This window comes from Anomaloglossus baeobatrachus, chromosome 9 (assembly GCF_048569485.1).
Source record: "Anomaloglossus baeobatrachus isolate aAnoBae1 chromosome 9, aAnoBae1.hap1, whole genome shotgun sequence".
Taxonomy (NCBI): Eukaryota; Metazoa; Chordata; class Amphibia; order Anura; family Aromobatidae; genus Anomaloglossus; species Anomaloglossus baeobatrachus.
The window spans coordinates 109829925-109843897 of record NC_134361.1 but is presented as its reverse complement, the minus strand read 5'-3'; the positions used below and the strand labels follow the sequence as shown (position 1 = coordinate 109843897).

The 13973-nt window shown below is 43.5% G+C and overlaps 1 protein-coding gene across 1 annotated transcript in view; it reads right to left on the bottom strand.

Moving 5' to 3' along the window:
* COL4A5 (collagen type IV alpha 5 chain) overlaps positions 1–13973 on the bottom strand; it is a 354376-nt gene that overhangs the window by 186693 nt on the left and 153710 nt on the right. The window contains exons 3-9 of the mRNA XM_075323931.1: positions 9530–9619; positions 8869–8913; positions 8600–8644; positions 7927–7989; positions 6373–6426; positions 5351–5377; positions 2745–2825 (exon numbers count right to left, since the gene is read on the bottom strand). Of these exons, the coding sequence (XP_075180046.1) occupies positions 2745–2825; positions 5351–5377; positions 6373–6426; positions 7927–7989; positions 8600–8644; positions 8869–8913; positions 9530–9619 (405 nt within the window). The remainder of the gene's footprint in view (positions 1–2744; positions 2826–5350; positions 5378–6372; positions 6427–7926; positions 7990–8599; positions 8645–8868; positions 8914–9529; positions 9620–13973) is intronic.

Genomic DNA, 13973 nt, shown 5'->3' with positions numbered 1-13973 from the left:
TTTACCATATAGTGATCATGGTGAATAATATACACCAAAAACTATTGTGCAATTGCACTTTTTTTGCAATTTCACCACAATTGGAATTTCTTATCCCGTTTTCCAGTACACTATATGGTAAAACTAATGGTTCCATTCAAAAGTACAACTTGTCACGCAAACAATAAGCCCTTATATGGCAAGATTGACGGAAAAATAAAAAAGTTACGGCTCTCGGAAAAACGGGAGCAAAAAACAAAAAAGAAGGGGTTAAAGCCCTAAAGAAACAATAACTGTGCAGAGAGAAGCACATAATAGGGTAAAACTCTGATATAGGAGATGGATTATACAATAGGGTTGGCTCACCTGGGGTGGTTGTGTACAGACACAACCACTGTAAAGGTTTAAATAACCAGCTGCTGCAGCCTGGTGGCTGGAGGAGAATCCATCAGATGAAAGCTTTCCAAAACAGGATAAAAGTCACGTTTAAAATTGGCTGCGCAGCTAGAAAAAAAGTCTCTTGCTGCAATATTCCTTAAAGGTTCTTTACTAACCACTTCATTTTTCAAGGCTGTACTGACGTCTTTCTCAAGTTTTTCCTTTTACACTTGAATAAGTTGTCATTACTGTATTGAATAGCATAGTGGTTAATAAAGAACCTTCACGGAATATCACAGCAAGATACTTTTTTCCAGCAGTAGAGCCAATTTGAAATGTGAATTTTAGTTTTGAAATCTTTAATATAGCGACAGAGTGCACTAGATAAAGCATACCTTTTTTGCTAAATAATGGAATTTAGAAAAAAACTAATATTTACATGTGTATAATTTATTTCACTTATTTACTTTATTCAAATTCTCAGAGAACCCCTTTAACACAAGCTTTTTATAGTGCTAAAAATGTGAAAGGGACCTCAACATATATAGGCAACTGTCCTTCACTGCTGCGCTGTCACACACTATCTGAAATGTTTATTCAGTGTTTTATGGCTCTGACTGCCAATCTCTATTGCTGAGCTGTGACATTCTTTCATTCAGTTGCTGCATTCCCTGCCTTGGCTTTTATACAGGCTATGATGGTGTCTCCTGGTTGGAAGTGCCATACCTTGTAGATGTATTAAAGTTTGTTAATCTGTGGAGCAGATAAATAAGCAATCTAATGACTTCCACTCAAGTGTATGCAAACGTATTGTCACAGGAGTGATGGCTAACAGAAGCAGGGGCACCTAGACTGGCCCTCAGACTGAGGACACTGTTCTGTCCCTTATCCCAGAGATACGCTTGATGGTCTCGACAGCCAGCATGATGCTAACTTCTGTCCATACTCTGGTCTAATAACCCCTCTCCCCCACCCCTGGGGAGGGCTGGAACCAAAGTAACAAACCATAGAAATAACGCAGACAGAGGAGAACCAGAAAAACATATAACACACTACAATTAGACCCAGGGGAGAGACAAAATGTGCACAGGGAGGAAATATACTGACAACAGAGATATATTCAAACCACACAAGATCATACAACAGATCACCAGTAACTGGATCATATGCTAGGACAGGAATCACTGGAGCTATTATCGGCAATGAGGAACCAGATCCAGCACTTAGGGTAGAGGCGGCTGTGAGTAGTCATTAGCAACCTCAGCTCCTAGCAGCGGTTCACCAGCCAGCAGGGATTAACTCCTGCTGGACTGATGAGCAGTGACCATGAAACTGCCGAGCTCTGGCTGAACAAGTAAGAGACCTCCGGTTGCCTTTCAGACTCTGCAGTGTGAACAGAGTCTGATGCTGTCATGACAACCAGCGAGTGCAGAGCAGAACATTGCATGACACTTACAACTTCCATTTTATTGTAATTATTGAAAGATATGAAAAAATAACAGATGCGAGTAACACTGGGATATGTAATTGTACTCATTGACATATTAATGCAATCTTAGACAAACATATACAACCCAATATAAACTGTACAACCTCCTGACGAAGCTAATGCGAAACGCGCGTCTTGGAGCAGGGTGGTATGTTCCATTGGGTCTTGTAGTACGGTGCCTTGGTGGGTCATTGTATCCTTTATCCTATATTTTCCAGGGTCTACATATTTAACCTTATATATTTGCACATACCGTTCTATCATGGGCACCCTATAGCTATCATTTGCACATGGTTTCATTATGCCTTTTATATGATTGGGCTTGCAGATGTCTCTTATTGGGTATTGCTCTACCTATATATTTCTTATAGTAGGACATTCTACTGCCTGTCGGGACATTTGTGCAATTAATACAGGGACTACTGTGCAATATTTTGCAATATTCAATTATCTGGCATATAACCGTGTCTTGCATTTTTGCCATTTACATCTGTATTGCATTTCATTGCTGTGACTTGTTATACATTAATTTTTGATTCTCCTAATGGATCACATTGCCCTTTGTTTTTTTTGTTTTTATAACACTTTGTGTTTTCTATGCAATTGTTTGATGTCCCTAATAAAGTGATATATGTATATTTTCTCTTATGAATTGTCTATTTTAGACATTATTTAAAAAAATATGCTCACATGAAAGTCAATTATTGGTACATATGTAGTTTTTGGTGACTTTAGTCAGTGTCTTTATTAATTATGGACTTAGGTATTCTGTTCTTAATTGATATAAACTGTACAATACCTGCACATGTATTGTTAGGTGCCAAATATTATGTATTTAATGATATGCATGGAGTATTGCACTGAAAAAAATAGATAATGTCAACCCTTAAAAACTTACTGGTAAACCTGGGAGACCCGGTAGTCCTGGTTCCCCTTTTTGTCCTGGCTGAGAAAAAGGAATGATTTCTCCTGGCTCCCCCTACAGAAAACAATTGAAAGTGCATTTAACAAAATGTGCATAAGAAGATCACTGATGACATCTAGTGGTTGAAACATAAATTGCAACACTTCAGTTATGTCATAGGATAAAAGGTAAAAACAATCAGGGCCAAAATACACTCCTTTTCCAAAGGCCCCATAATATCCACATGGGCTGTCTCTATAGCACAAATACATTCAGAATAAGTCCACTTAAAATAATAAATAATAGATCGAAAATCATTACAAAAAATGAACACAGCTTCTTGACATCTGTCACTCCACTAGTGTATTAAAACCACCAAAGAATAGTTTCTGATAAAATGCATATAGACCAATGCTTTCAATAAAACATCTAATTCCAGTTAAAAATGCAAAAACAGGCTAATAAGAAGTAAGTACATTGGACGTATGGAGGGCTCCTAGGCTAGAAAGAGAATAACAGGGTGTATTCAACTTCAATTCTTACTTCTCCACCTATACTGATGTCTTCATCACCATAAAATAAATATGTTGTAGCATTGACATAAAACATTATTTACATGAAAGATATATATACAGTGCTCAGAATAAATGAGTACACCCCCAATAGGCTTGTCTCCTGATCTGAACCCAATCGAATATCTATGGGGAATTCTGAAGAGACAAGTTGTCATCACTCTCCATCCAGCATTGGACTTTAAAATAGGTCTCTCTTCAAGAATGGAAAAATATAGATGGAACAATATGTTGCCACCTTGTTCATTCCATGCCTAGAAGTCTTAGGGGTACTTTGCACGTTGCGACATCGCTAGCTGATTGTAGCGATGCTGAGCGCGATAGTCCTCGCCCCCGTCGCAGATGCGATATACGCATATATACGATATACGGCAGCTTCACACGCACTTACCTGCCCTGCGACGTCACACGGCAGGCGGCCAATAGAAGCGGAGGGGCAGAGATGAGCGGGACGTAAACATCCCTCCCACCTCCTTCCTTCCGCATAGCCGGTGGAGGCAGGTAAGGAGAAGTTCCTCGCTCCTGCGGCTCCACACACAGCGATGTGTGCTGCCGCAGGAACGAGGAACAACATCGTACCTGTCGCTGCAGCGAAATTATGGAAATGACCGACACTACACAGATCACCGATTTACGACGCTTTTGCGATCGTTTATCGGTGCCTCTAGGTTTTACACGTTGCGACGTCGTTACTGGCGCCGGATGTGCGTCACTTTTGATTTGACCCCGACGACATCGCAGTAGCGATGTCGCAACGTGCAAAGTACCCCTTAGTCCTGACTTTAAAAATTATTGACAGCATACAAAACATTAAATGTCGTAGTTATTGATGTGGGGTGTATTCATTTTTGCATCAACTAATTTGAGTAAAACTGAAGATTTTGTAATGAAAGGTATATTATTAATCTCACTTTCATGTTAGGGGGGGTAAAAAAAAAAATATTCTATGAAACTTAAGCGAGCTTTATACGCAACGACATCACTAACGAGATGTCGTTGGGGTCACGGAATTCGTGACACAAATCCGGCCTTGTTAGCGACATCGTTGCGTGTAAAACGCACAAACAACCATTAACGATCAAAATGACTCACCTAATCTAACCCCAATTATCGTTGCTCTTGCAGGACGCAGGTTGTTCGTCGTTCCTGTGGCAGCACACATAGCTATGTGTGACACAGCAGGAACGGGGAACATCACTGTAACTGCGGCCGCCCGCAATGAGGAAGAAGGTGGGCGGGATGTTCCGCCCGCTCATCTCTGCTCCTCCGTTTCTATTGGTTGGCCACTTGGTGACGCCGCTGTGATGCCGCACGAACCTCCCCCTTAAAGAAGAGATTGTTCGGCGGCCACAGCGATGTCGGTGAAGAGGTAATTGCGTGTGACGCTGCCGTAGTGATATTGTTCGCTATGGCAGCGATCACCCCGTGACTCGCCACCGACGTGGGCGGCTGCTATCGCTCGCGACATCGCTAGCGATGTCGCAGCGTGTAAAGGCCACTTTAGTCTTGTCAAAATTCTGAAAATTGTTCTTGTGTTCAGTGCGATATTGATTCAAATCTTACCTTACATAGGGGGGGTACTTATTTATGCAGAGTATGTATTACATATATATATCCAGCAAAAAGAAAGTGTTAGGACAAAAAAAGGTCCAGTGTTATGGACACATTTCTGTCCTATAGGTAACTCAATAGAACAATGCAAGAGAGGAGTAAAAGCGAGTTAAACCACTCAAGAGAATCTTTATTAACAATGGAAGTCAATAACAAACCACACACATCAATATGTAAAAAAGAGCACAGGACAAGGGCCCTTTTTTACATATTGATGTGTGTGGTTTGTTATTGACTTCTATAATCGTGAATAATTATTCTCTTGAGCAGTTTAACGCTCTTTTTCTCCTTTGTTGTGTATAAATAAATATATATATACATAATTTCTATATACAATATTGTTGGATTTCTATTGAAAATGTTTGATTAGTCTGACTTTTCAAATAAAAAGAGATATTATTTTATCTGCAGTCTTACTTTTAATCCTGGTAATCCGGGGGGACCCTGAAAGAAGATAAAAATAGCACATTTAACATAAAACGCAATAACTCAGGACTAGTGACATTGAGCGGTCTTCAGACCATCGTAAAAGATGACATATTGTTGGCATATGTCCTACTAATTGTCATTACCTTCCAAGCTGGGAACACTCCTTTATATTTATAATATAAATGACTCAAACTAAATATAAAATGCAGATAAAATTACCTACAGACCATTTGATCATTACCTACAGCATCCTGATGAAGGTTTTGCCGAAACGCACATCGGGGCCCTTTGCCATTCCAGCAGGAGGATATGTCCATAGGTTAGCTTTAATACTTACATTTATCTATATTGTGCACCATTGTTTGTGTTTTCTCTACACTTTGACCATTTGCTCTGGCTTGGGCTTTATTGTGTGTAGGATATGTTGAGGGTTTGGAATTTGTAAACACAATCTCTAGTGACATACTGATATTATACGTTTCAAATGACCTGTCTTCTCCTGCTGTTTTGTGCTGCCATCTTGTGTACTGTTCCTGCTATTGCACTCTATGTTTTAATTTTTTCACAAAAAAGATAATATATTTTACTTTTTTACTTGGTTCTATTTTTGTGAGTTGGTTTTGGTTAGACCATTTGTGCAGTGTAGAACATGGGCCCTGGGCACAATACGTAAGGCTGTATTTCCATGATATCATTAGAATATACCATGATTTTATGATTGATGTAGATCCAATATCAGTGACTACAACCAATAATGAGAATAAATTGACGGCCGCATGGATTCAACATTTTTAGTTTTGTCACTATTTTTCCCTGCACATCAGCACTATGACCACCCAACTATGCAGGAAGCTGATAGCACCCTAATTACTTAAATTGAGCTGTGCCACAGTTCCCCAGCACAGACGGTGGTCAGGGTGCAATATACCTGCAGTGACCATGGAGCATTGGCATATTATAGCCATACGCCATCACTATAAGAAGGTATTGACCCATGAGTACATGCTTACCTGTGGACCTTGAAGCCCTGGAATTCCTGAGCCTCCTGGAAAACCACGATCACCCTACAACATAGAGAAGAGTATTAAAGTGGTTGAACAGTGTTTTTTTTACTAGGGTTAATGGAGATGATAAATTACATTTCTACATACTTTTTCAAACAAAGAAACATGTAAAGAGACATTTATGGCACATTCATTGGAAATGCCATACATGCCCGATAGATTCAGATCCCACCTCTGGGACCTGCAACTATATCCACAATGGGACTCTCACTTTCCTCCATTCTGTCCGGCATTTGTCCACCACTGAATAGATAGGTGCTGGCACATAATCTCTCACCATTTATTGCTATATGATTTCCCAACACACGTACAGAGTATTTGCTTAGGATGCATGTTTGTAACCAAACTGTCAGAAACAACCTCCATAGGGTCCGACATTTTGTATTGGGGCCTGTGCTCACAGCCCAGCATGAGGCAGCTTGACTGGCATTTACCAGAAACCAACAGTATGGACGGGTCTGATATCGGAGTCCAGACATAAGAGACTGGAGAAGATATAGGTGGATATTATATTGCCTGCAACATAATCCAGCATGACTGGTTTGCGATAGGTCACCGATGGTCTGGAGAGGCATTGTCCCTCAAACCTCCATGTGATAGCCAATGGGACCCTGCCTGTGGTTAGGTGCCAGGATGAAATTCTCAGGGCCTCTGTCAGACCTTACACTGAGTGATTTGGAATCCTGCCTCCTATTGGTGATGATTTTAGTTCTCATTGACCGCCGAGACGTCATTTTGCTCCATATTACACAAATCAGTAAAGATTTTCAACCTAAAGCGGGCTTTACACACTGCGATATCGGTACCGATATCGCTAGCGTGGGTACCCGCCCCCATCTATTGCGCAACACGGGCAAATCGCTGCCCGTGGCGCACAACATCGCCTAGACCCGTCACACATACTTACCTTCCTAGCGACGTCGCTGTGACCGGAGAACCGGCTCCTTTCTAAGGGGGTGGTCCGTGCCGCGTCACAGCGACTTCACTGAGCGGCCGCCCAATAGAAGCGGAGGGGCGGAGATGAGCGGTACGTAACATCCGCATAGCGGCCGGGAGGCAGGTAAGGAGAGCTTCCTCGTTCCTGTGGTGTCACACAGAGCGATGTGTGCTGTCGCAGGAACGACGAACAACCTCGTTACTGCTGCAGTAACGATTTTTGAGAATGGACCCCCATGTCACCGATGAGCTATTTTGCACGTTTTTGCACGTTTTTGCAACAATGCAAAATCGCTCATAGGTGTCACACGCAACGGCATCGCTAATGCGGCCGGATGTGCATCACCAATTCCGTGACCCCAACGAGTTCGCATTAGCAATGTTGTAGCGTGTAAAGCCCCCTTAAGTCTCTGGTTCATCAAGATTCAATGTGTAATTTAGGTGTTCCCTTAATTTGTTTAGTAGAGTAGTACATAATGTCTTACTTCCTCCAAACAACCTAGAAATGTGCATTATCAGGACAGTTTTACACTTGTAAACAAATAGCTAAATCATTTTTCATACCTTTGTCCCATTGCATCCTGGAATTCCAGCAGGTCCGGGGGCTCCATCCTGCCCAGGTAACCCCTGAAATTACAATTTGAATGGTTAAATGGATAGTAATCACAAAATTAACATAGTCAGGAAAGTATAGTTACAGCGCCGGCATCCTTGGAGCGATGCAGACTTACTCACTGCACCAGCCGGATCACGTCTTCCCCCGGCCATCCATCTGTGCTGCTGCCTCCTTCCCCTCATGGGGCCTGTGCATGCAGCTCAAGTCTCCCGGTAGTGTGCTTAGGGCAGACGAGCGCAGACCAACCCTTTTCTTAAAGGGCTGGCGCGCTACTTCCTATAGCTGAGAGGCACTATGTATTTAAGGCACTCTCCCATTAGGGAAGGTGCCTGTGCAATATCCTTAATTAGTTTGGCTATCAGTCTGCTAGTTAATTGTCAGGTCCCAAGCTCCTGTCCCATTATCCCTGCGTCCATCACCCGTCTTCCCTGTCCCTGCCGTGCCCACCATACCTGTCCATACCTGCCTGCCTGTCTGCCTCAGCCATCCTGCTGGTACCTGCCTACACCTCTGTCTTCCCATTAACTGGCAAGTCCGGGTCCTCCTGTAGTCCAGTGGGTCCACTAACATCACTTGCTACCCCTACACCGGCCGCAAGCATTACAATAGTGTTGTACTTACAGGCAATCCAGGAGCACCGGGAAATCCTGGAAGTCCTGGAGGTCCCTAAAAGGAAAAAAAAAAATCAAGTTCCATTCCAAGTTCCTCCAAACTGGTAGAAAGGAGAAAGAGGTAGGGTTGATATGTATGATACATCATTCCACTCAATTTACATTCTGATCTGATATCGTCACAAATGTTGGTTTTATAGAAATATCACATTAAAACAGGAACTAGAACTAAATATACACATAATCTAGTTATATTACTCAGTAAAACAAGGTGCATACTCTTATCCCTTTGGGTCCGAGTGGTCCTGGTGTGCCATCATCACCCTAAAATCAGAGCAAATTGTGTATATGAAAATCTTATTATTTCAACTTGGAATCTGAATAAAATACTGTTGAAAAATTGTGAAGCAATAAAAATAAAATAGTAAATAAAATTAACAAGCTGGATGGCAAAAGATGCCCTAAAAACACCTTTTTGACTGGGAATACAAGAGTATAATGAACCTGATATTTCTATGTGTGTATTTGCTGACATCTAGTGGTGAATTCAATAATTGCAGCCTTGAATCCAGCCAGTTATTGGCAAAAGAGCTTAGTAAAACTACCTGATAGAAAAACAGATATATGTTACATTTTAACAAAAAAAACCAAAATAAACTTCTGGCTTATGATTTATTTTTATATCTCTGATATTTTGCAAAAAATAAATATTTAATTGTTACTTATCTTCTACTTATACAGTATTTATTACTGTACATGTTTCCAGTGCCATCTAATGGTGCAAACAAGAATTGCAGGCGAGCACCTACACTATTAGCTGTATTAGCGAATAAGGGATAATAAAACCATTGTAATTAATAACAAAATTATGGAACAATCAAAAGGCATAATTACTTGACTTTAATTTGTCTGATGTGGAACATAAAGGTTTTTTTCTTACCTTCAAACCTCGAGATCCAGGTGGCCCTTCAGGTCCTGGAAATCCAGGTAAACCGAGCTGTCCTTCTAGTCCGGGAAGACCCCTCTCCCCCTATTAAAAACAAAAAGGTAATAAAGACAACATTTAGCTGTGACTTTGCTACACCAGTCCCATCGCCTCCTTGTCATAACTCCTGGGGAAGTTACATTTGTTACATATTTATTTAAAAGAATACTGTAAAGTAAATAACATCAAAACACAATTCAATCACTTTAGCATGAGATGCAGGTAAGCGAGGAGTAAACAAATTGGGCAATTACACAATCAACCGTAGAGAGCCTTTGAGCATGGGATCCTCAACAACTCGCTGACAGTGGAGTGGTATCATTTTCTGCTCCATTCCCAACTTTTTAAAATCTTGTTTTATTTTTTTGTCTGTTTTACACTCTTTGCATGGCTAATAGGAATCAATATGAAAACATGAAAAAACGTGAGGGCACAAAAGTGAGCCAAAAGGTCCACTAAGGGAGAGAAAGAAAATGCGACATGTCCAGTCAGAAAGATGGCAAGCAGTGATGGGCGAACCCCCCGATGTTCGGGAGCCTCGCCCGAACGTTTTGTAAAGTTCCCGTTCGGGTTCTGATATAACGCGAACTTGGACTTTACAGTTATGTGATGGGATGGGGGCTGTAAAATAAGGAATACAGTTAATAATAAACATTTTCTTTATACTTACAGGTCCCGCGACGTGTCCTGCAGACTCTATCTCCTGCCGCTTCTCCTTCCGAGCCCGATCATCTCTGTGCCGCCCGGTAACCAAAGGACCTTCCATGACGTCATAGCATGTGACCAGTCACGTGTGAATGTTGTATTGTCTCATTGGCTACAGACTGGTCACATGGCTATGACGTCATGCTAGGTCCTGTCAGTGCATCTCGCTGGTACGTGGTGCTCTCCCGAGCATCTCAGTACTTGGTATACTCGGCGAGCGCCGTGTACCGGCGAGATGCTCGGGCACATGGTCGGCTCTCCGTCCCAGCATGTCGGTGCTCTTTACAGAGTCAGCCCACATGCAGGGATTAGCTGCCACAGCCAGTGAATAGCGGCGCCATGAATCAAGTGATCTGAGACCACCATTTCTATAGTAACCAGCCTGTCAGGTAACTATGACAACGGTGGCAGCGGTGACATCACCGCTTATCAACCCACAGCTTCTGCTTACTCATTGAGTGATTACACAGCATGGGGAGCAGCAGCGTTCTTCCTCTCCCGTTGTCAGGTTTCCAGGTTTTCCAGTTCTCTTTTGAATGAGCTTGCCCTCGGTTAACATGGAGTTTACTGTTCTGTTGCCCTACTTCCTGTCCAGCTGCTTAAAAGGCCGCCTCTAAGCCTAGTCCAGTGCCTGAGTATACTGCTTGCTGTGTGCTCCTGCTTTGCTGCTGCTAATCCTGTTTGCCTTTGGATCCTCCTAAAGACTACCGACCGACCGACACTGGACCTTACCCGGTTTCTCAAGCTGTGCCCGGATTCCGTCTGCCATCTTCGGTCAGCACTCTGCCCGGTTCTCTCTGGTTCGTAACCACTCTGGACATTCATTCCGTACGGACACTCCTGGACTTTTACCGCTTGCCCCTTGTGTCCCGGCTGCTGCGCATTTAGGCCTTCCGGGGTGATTGCCGGACAGTCCCTGTATAGGGGTTCGCTCTGGTGGTTTCCCTGGGGGAGTCCGGTGCGTGGCCCCAGGAATTCCCTTCGCTCCGTTTCGGGAAGGTATTGTGTGTATTTGTACCGCTGTGTTTTCCGTTGTGTATCTACCGTGGTTACATATTATAAAATATCTTGTACCAAGAACTCGTCTCTGATTGTCATTGCCCTACGCTATCGAAATCCTCAGAACATATATAAGTATTACATTATACTCAGGCCATAAGAGGATTTCGCTGGGGCAATGACTGAGACACGAGTAGATCAGCTCTTCTCCATGATTAACTCCCTGCAGCAGGAGATGGAGGCGGTGCAGAATAAACTTAGAGATGTGGAGGCACAGCTGGGCCATGATCACCAGGTACTGGGGCCGGCTATACAGGATTTGCAAGTCAGAGTGGAGGCTCAGGAAGCCGTCCCCACTACGTCCGTATCAACTGCCGGTATGCCTAGGTTACCCCCATTCCGTTTCAATGGTGATCGTAGTCAGTTCCGTGGATTTGTTAACCAATGTATACTGTTTTTCGATGTACATTCTGATTATTACCGTTCTGATCGGTCAAAGGTGTTATGTATCATCATGTTATTAACCTCACGAGCACTGGCTTGGGCTAATCCCATGATAGAGAATCGGGACATCCGTTTGAATCACCTGGATGACTTTCTGAATGCAATGGCGCAAATGTTTGATGATCCGAATCGCCGTGCTACCGCTGAAGCGGCTCTCCTTTCCTTACGTCAGGGAAAGCGTTCTGTCGTTGAATACGCCACTGAGTTCAAGAGGTTAGTGGTAGACACCGATTGGGGAAACAATGCTTTATTGTCTGTTTTCAGAAAAGGTTTGTCCGGTACCATCAAGGACGAGTTAGCCCGTTCCGAATCTCCAGGGGATTTTGAACTGTTTCTCCAGCACTGTGTGCGCATTGATACCCGTTTGACGGAACGTAGACAGGAAAAATGGGCAGCTGTAAACCGTGTAAACAATATTGCGTTTCCTTCCAGAGAACCCGCTCTCAGGACGCCACGGGAGGCCGAGGACGTACCTATGCAAGTGGACTCTCTGCAAAAACGAGAGACCAATGAACGTCGTGAACACCGGCTCCGTGAGCGTTTGTGTTTCTATTGCGGTCAATCGGACCATTTCTTGATCGACTGCCCGAAACGTCCAAATCGCCCAAATAAGGTATTGGCAGCCATGGCAGAGTGTGACAACACGGACGCAGAGTCCGATATCTCTGAGGCAAGTGGACACTTGGATGCGGTGTTTCCCTTGACGGTAATGTCTACCTCACCGAAGGACTCAGAGGGGAAATATACCCATTGCTCACTCCCCATTCAGATCCGTTGGGAGGGACAGCTAATTCCTACCTCTGCAATGATAGACTCTGGGGCAGGGGGAAATTTCATGGACTCTTCCTTTGCCAGGAAACACGGTATCCGGACCCAGCAAAGATCCTCACCGGTTACCATGGAGACGGTAGACGGATCTCCGTTAGTCTCCGGACCAGTGGATCGGGAAACCGTACCACTCGAATGCGTGATGAAGCCAGGTCAGCAGGGGACCCTTGTTTTCATGATAATTTCTTCTCCTCATTTTCCGATTATTTTAGGTATTCCGTGGCTACGGTCTACAAATCCCGTCATCGATTGGGAGACTAAAGAAATATCCTTCCCACCACAGAGTGGTCCGACCATTTGTCCAACTGTTCCGGTTCCAGTAACATCAAATACGGAGGGCACTGTACAGGTACCTGTTTTACCCCCGGTTTACCGTGACTTCGCTGACATATGCGACAAAAGAAAAGCCGATCAGCTTCCCCCGCATAGACCGTATGATTGCCCCATAGACTTACTCCCAGGGGCGGAGATTCCGTTTGGTCATGTCTACCCGTTGGCGGCACCTGAGCTAGAAGCACTAAAAGAGTATATTGATGAAAGCCTAGCCAAGGGATTCATTCGTCCGTCTACCTCACCCGCAGGGGCACCCATCTTTTTCGTGAAAAAGAAGGAGGGGACTCTGAGACCCTGTATTGACTACCGGGAACTGAATAAGATAACCATCCGGAACCGGTATCCGTTACCGTTGATTCCTGAGCTATTGGAGAGGGTCCAACAGGCAAAAATATTCACCAAATTAGACCTCCGTGGGGCATATAATCTGCTTCGTATACGTCCCGGAGACGAGTGGAAGACCGCGTTCCGATGTCGGTACGGACATTTTGAGTACCTAGTGATGCCTTTTGGACTTTGTAACGCTCCCGCGGCATTTCAACATCTAGTTAACGATATTTTTAGGGATATCATGGACCAATTCATGGTGATCTATCTGGACGATATCCTAATCTTTTCTCATTCTTTACAGGAACACCAGGAGCACGTTAAGACCGTACTTACCCGGCTGAGGGAAAACCACCTGTACATTAAACTGGAGAAATGCGAGTTCCACTGCTCACAAATACAATTCTTAGGTTATGTCATCTCTCCTCAGGGACTGAACATGGAATCTAGCAAGATACAAGCCATTCTCGACTGGCCGGAACCGGGAAACATCAAAGAGGTACAACGCTTTGTCGGTTTTGCCAATTTTTACCGACGCTTTATCCGTAACTTTTCAGAGATTGTTCGTCCCATCACTCTGTTAACCAAAAAAGGACAGAAGTTTGTGTGGTCCGCCCAGGCCCAGGAAGCATTTCATCGTCTCAAGGTATGTTTTACCTCAGCGCCAATATTAGTACATCCGAATCCAGCACTTCCCTTTATC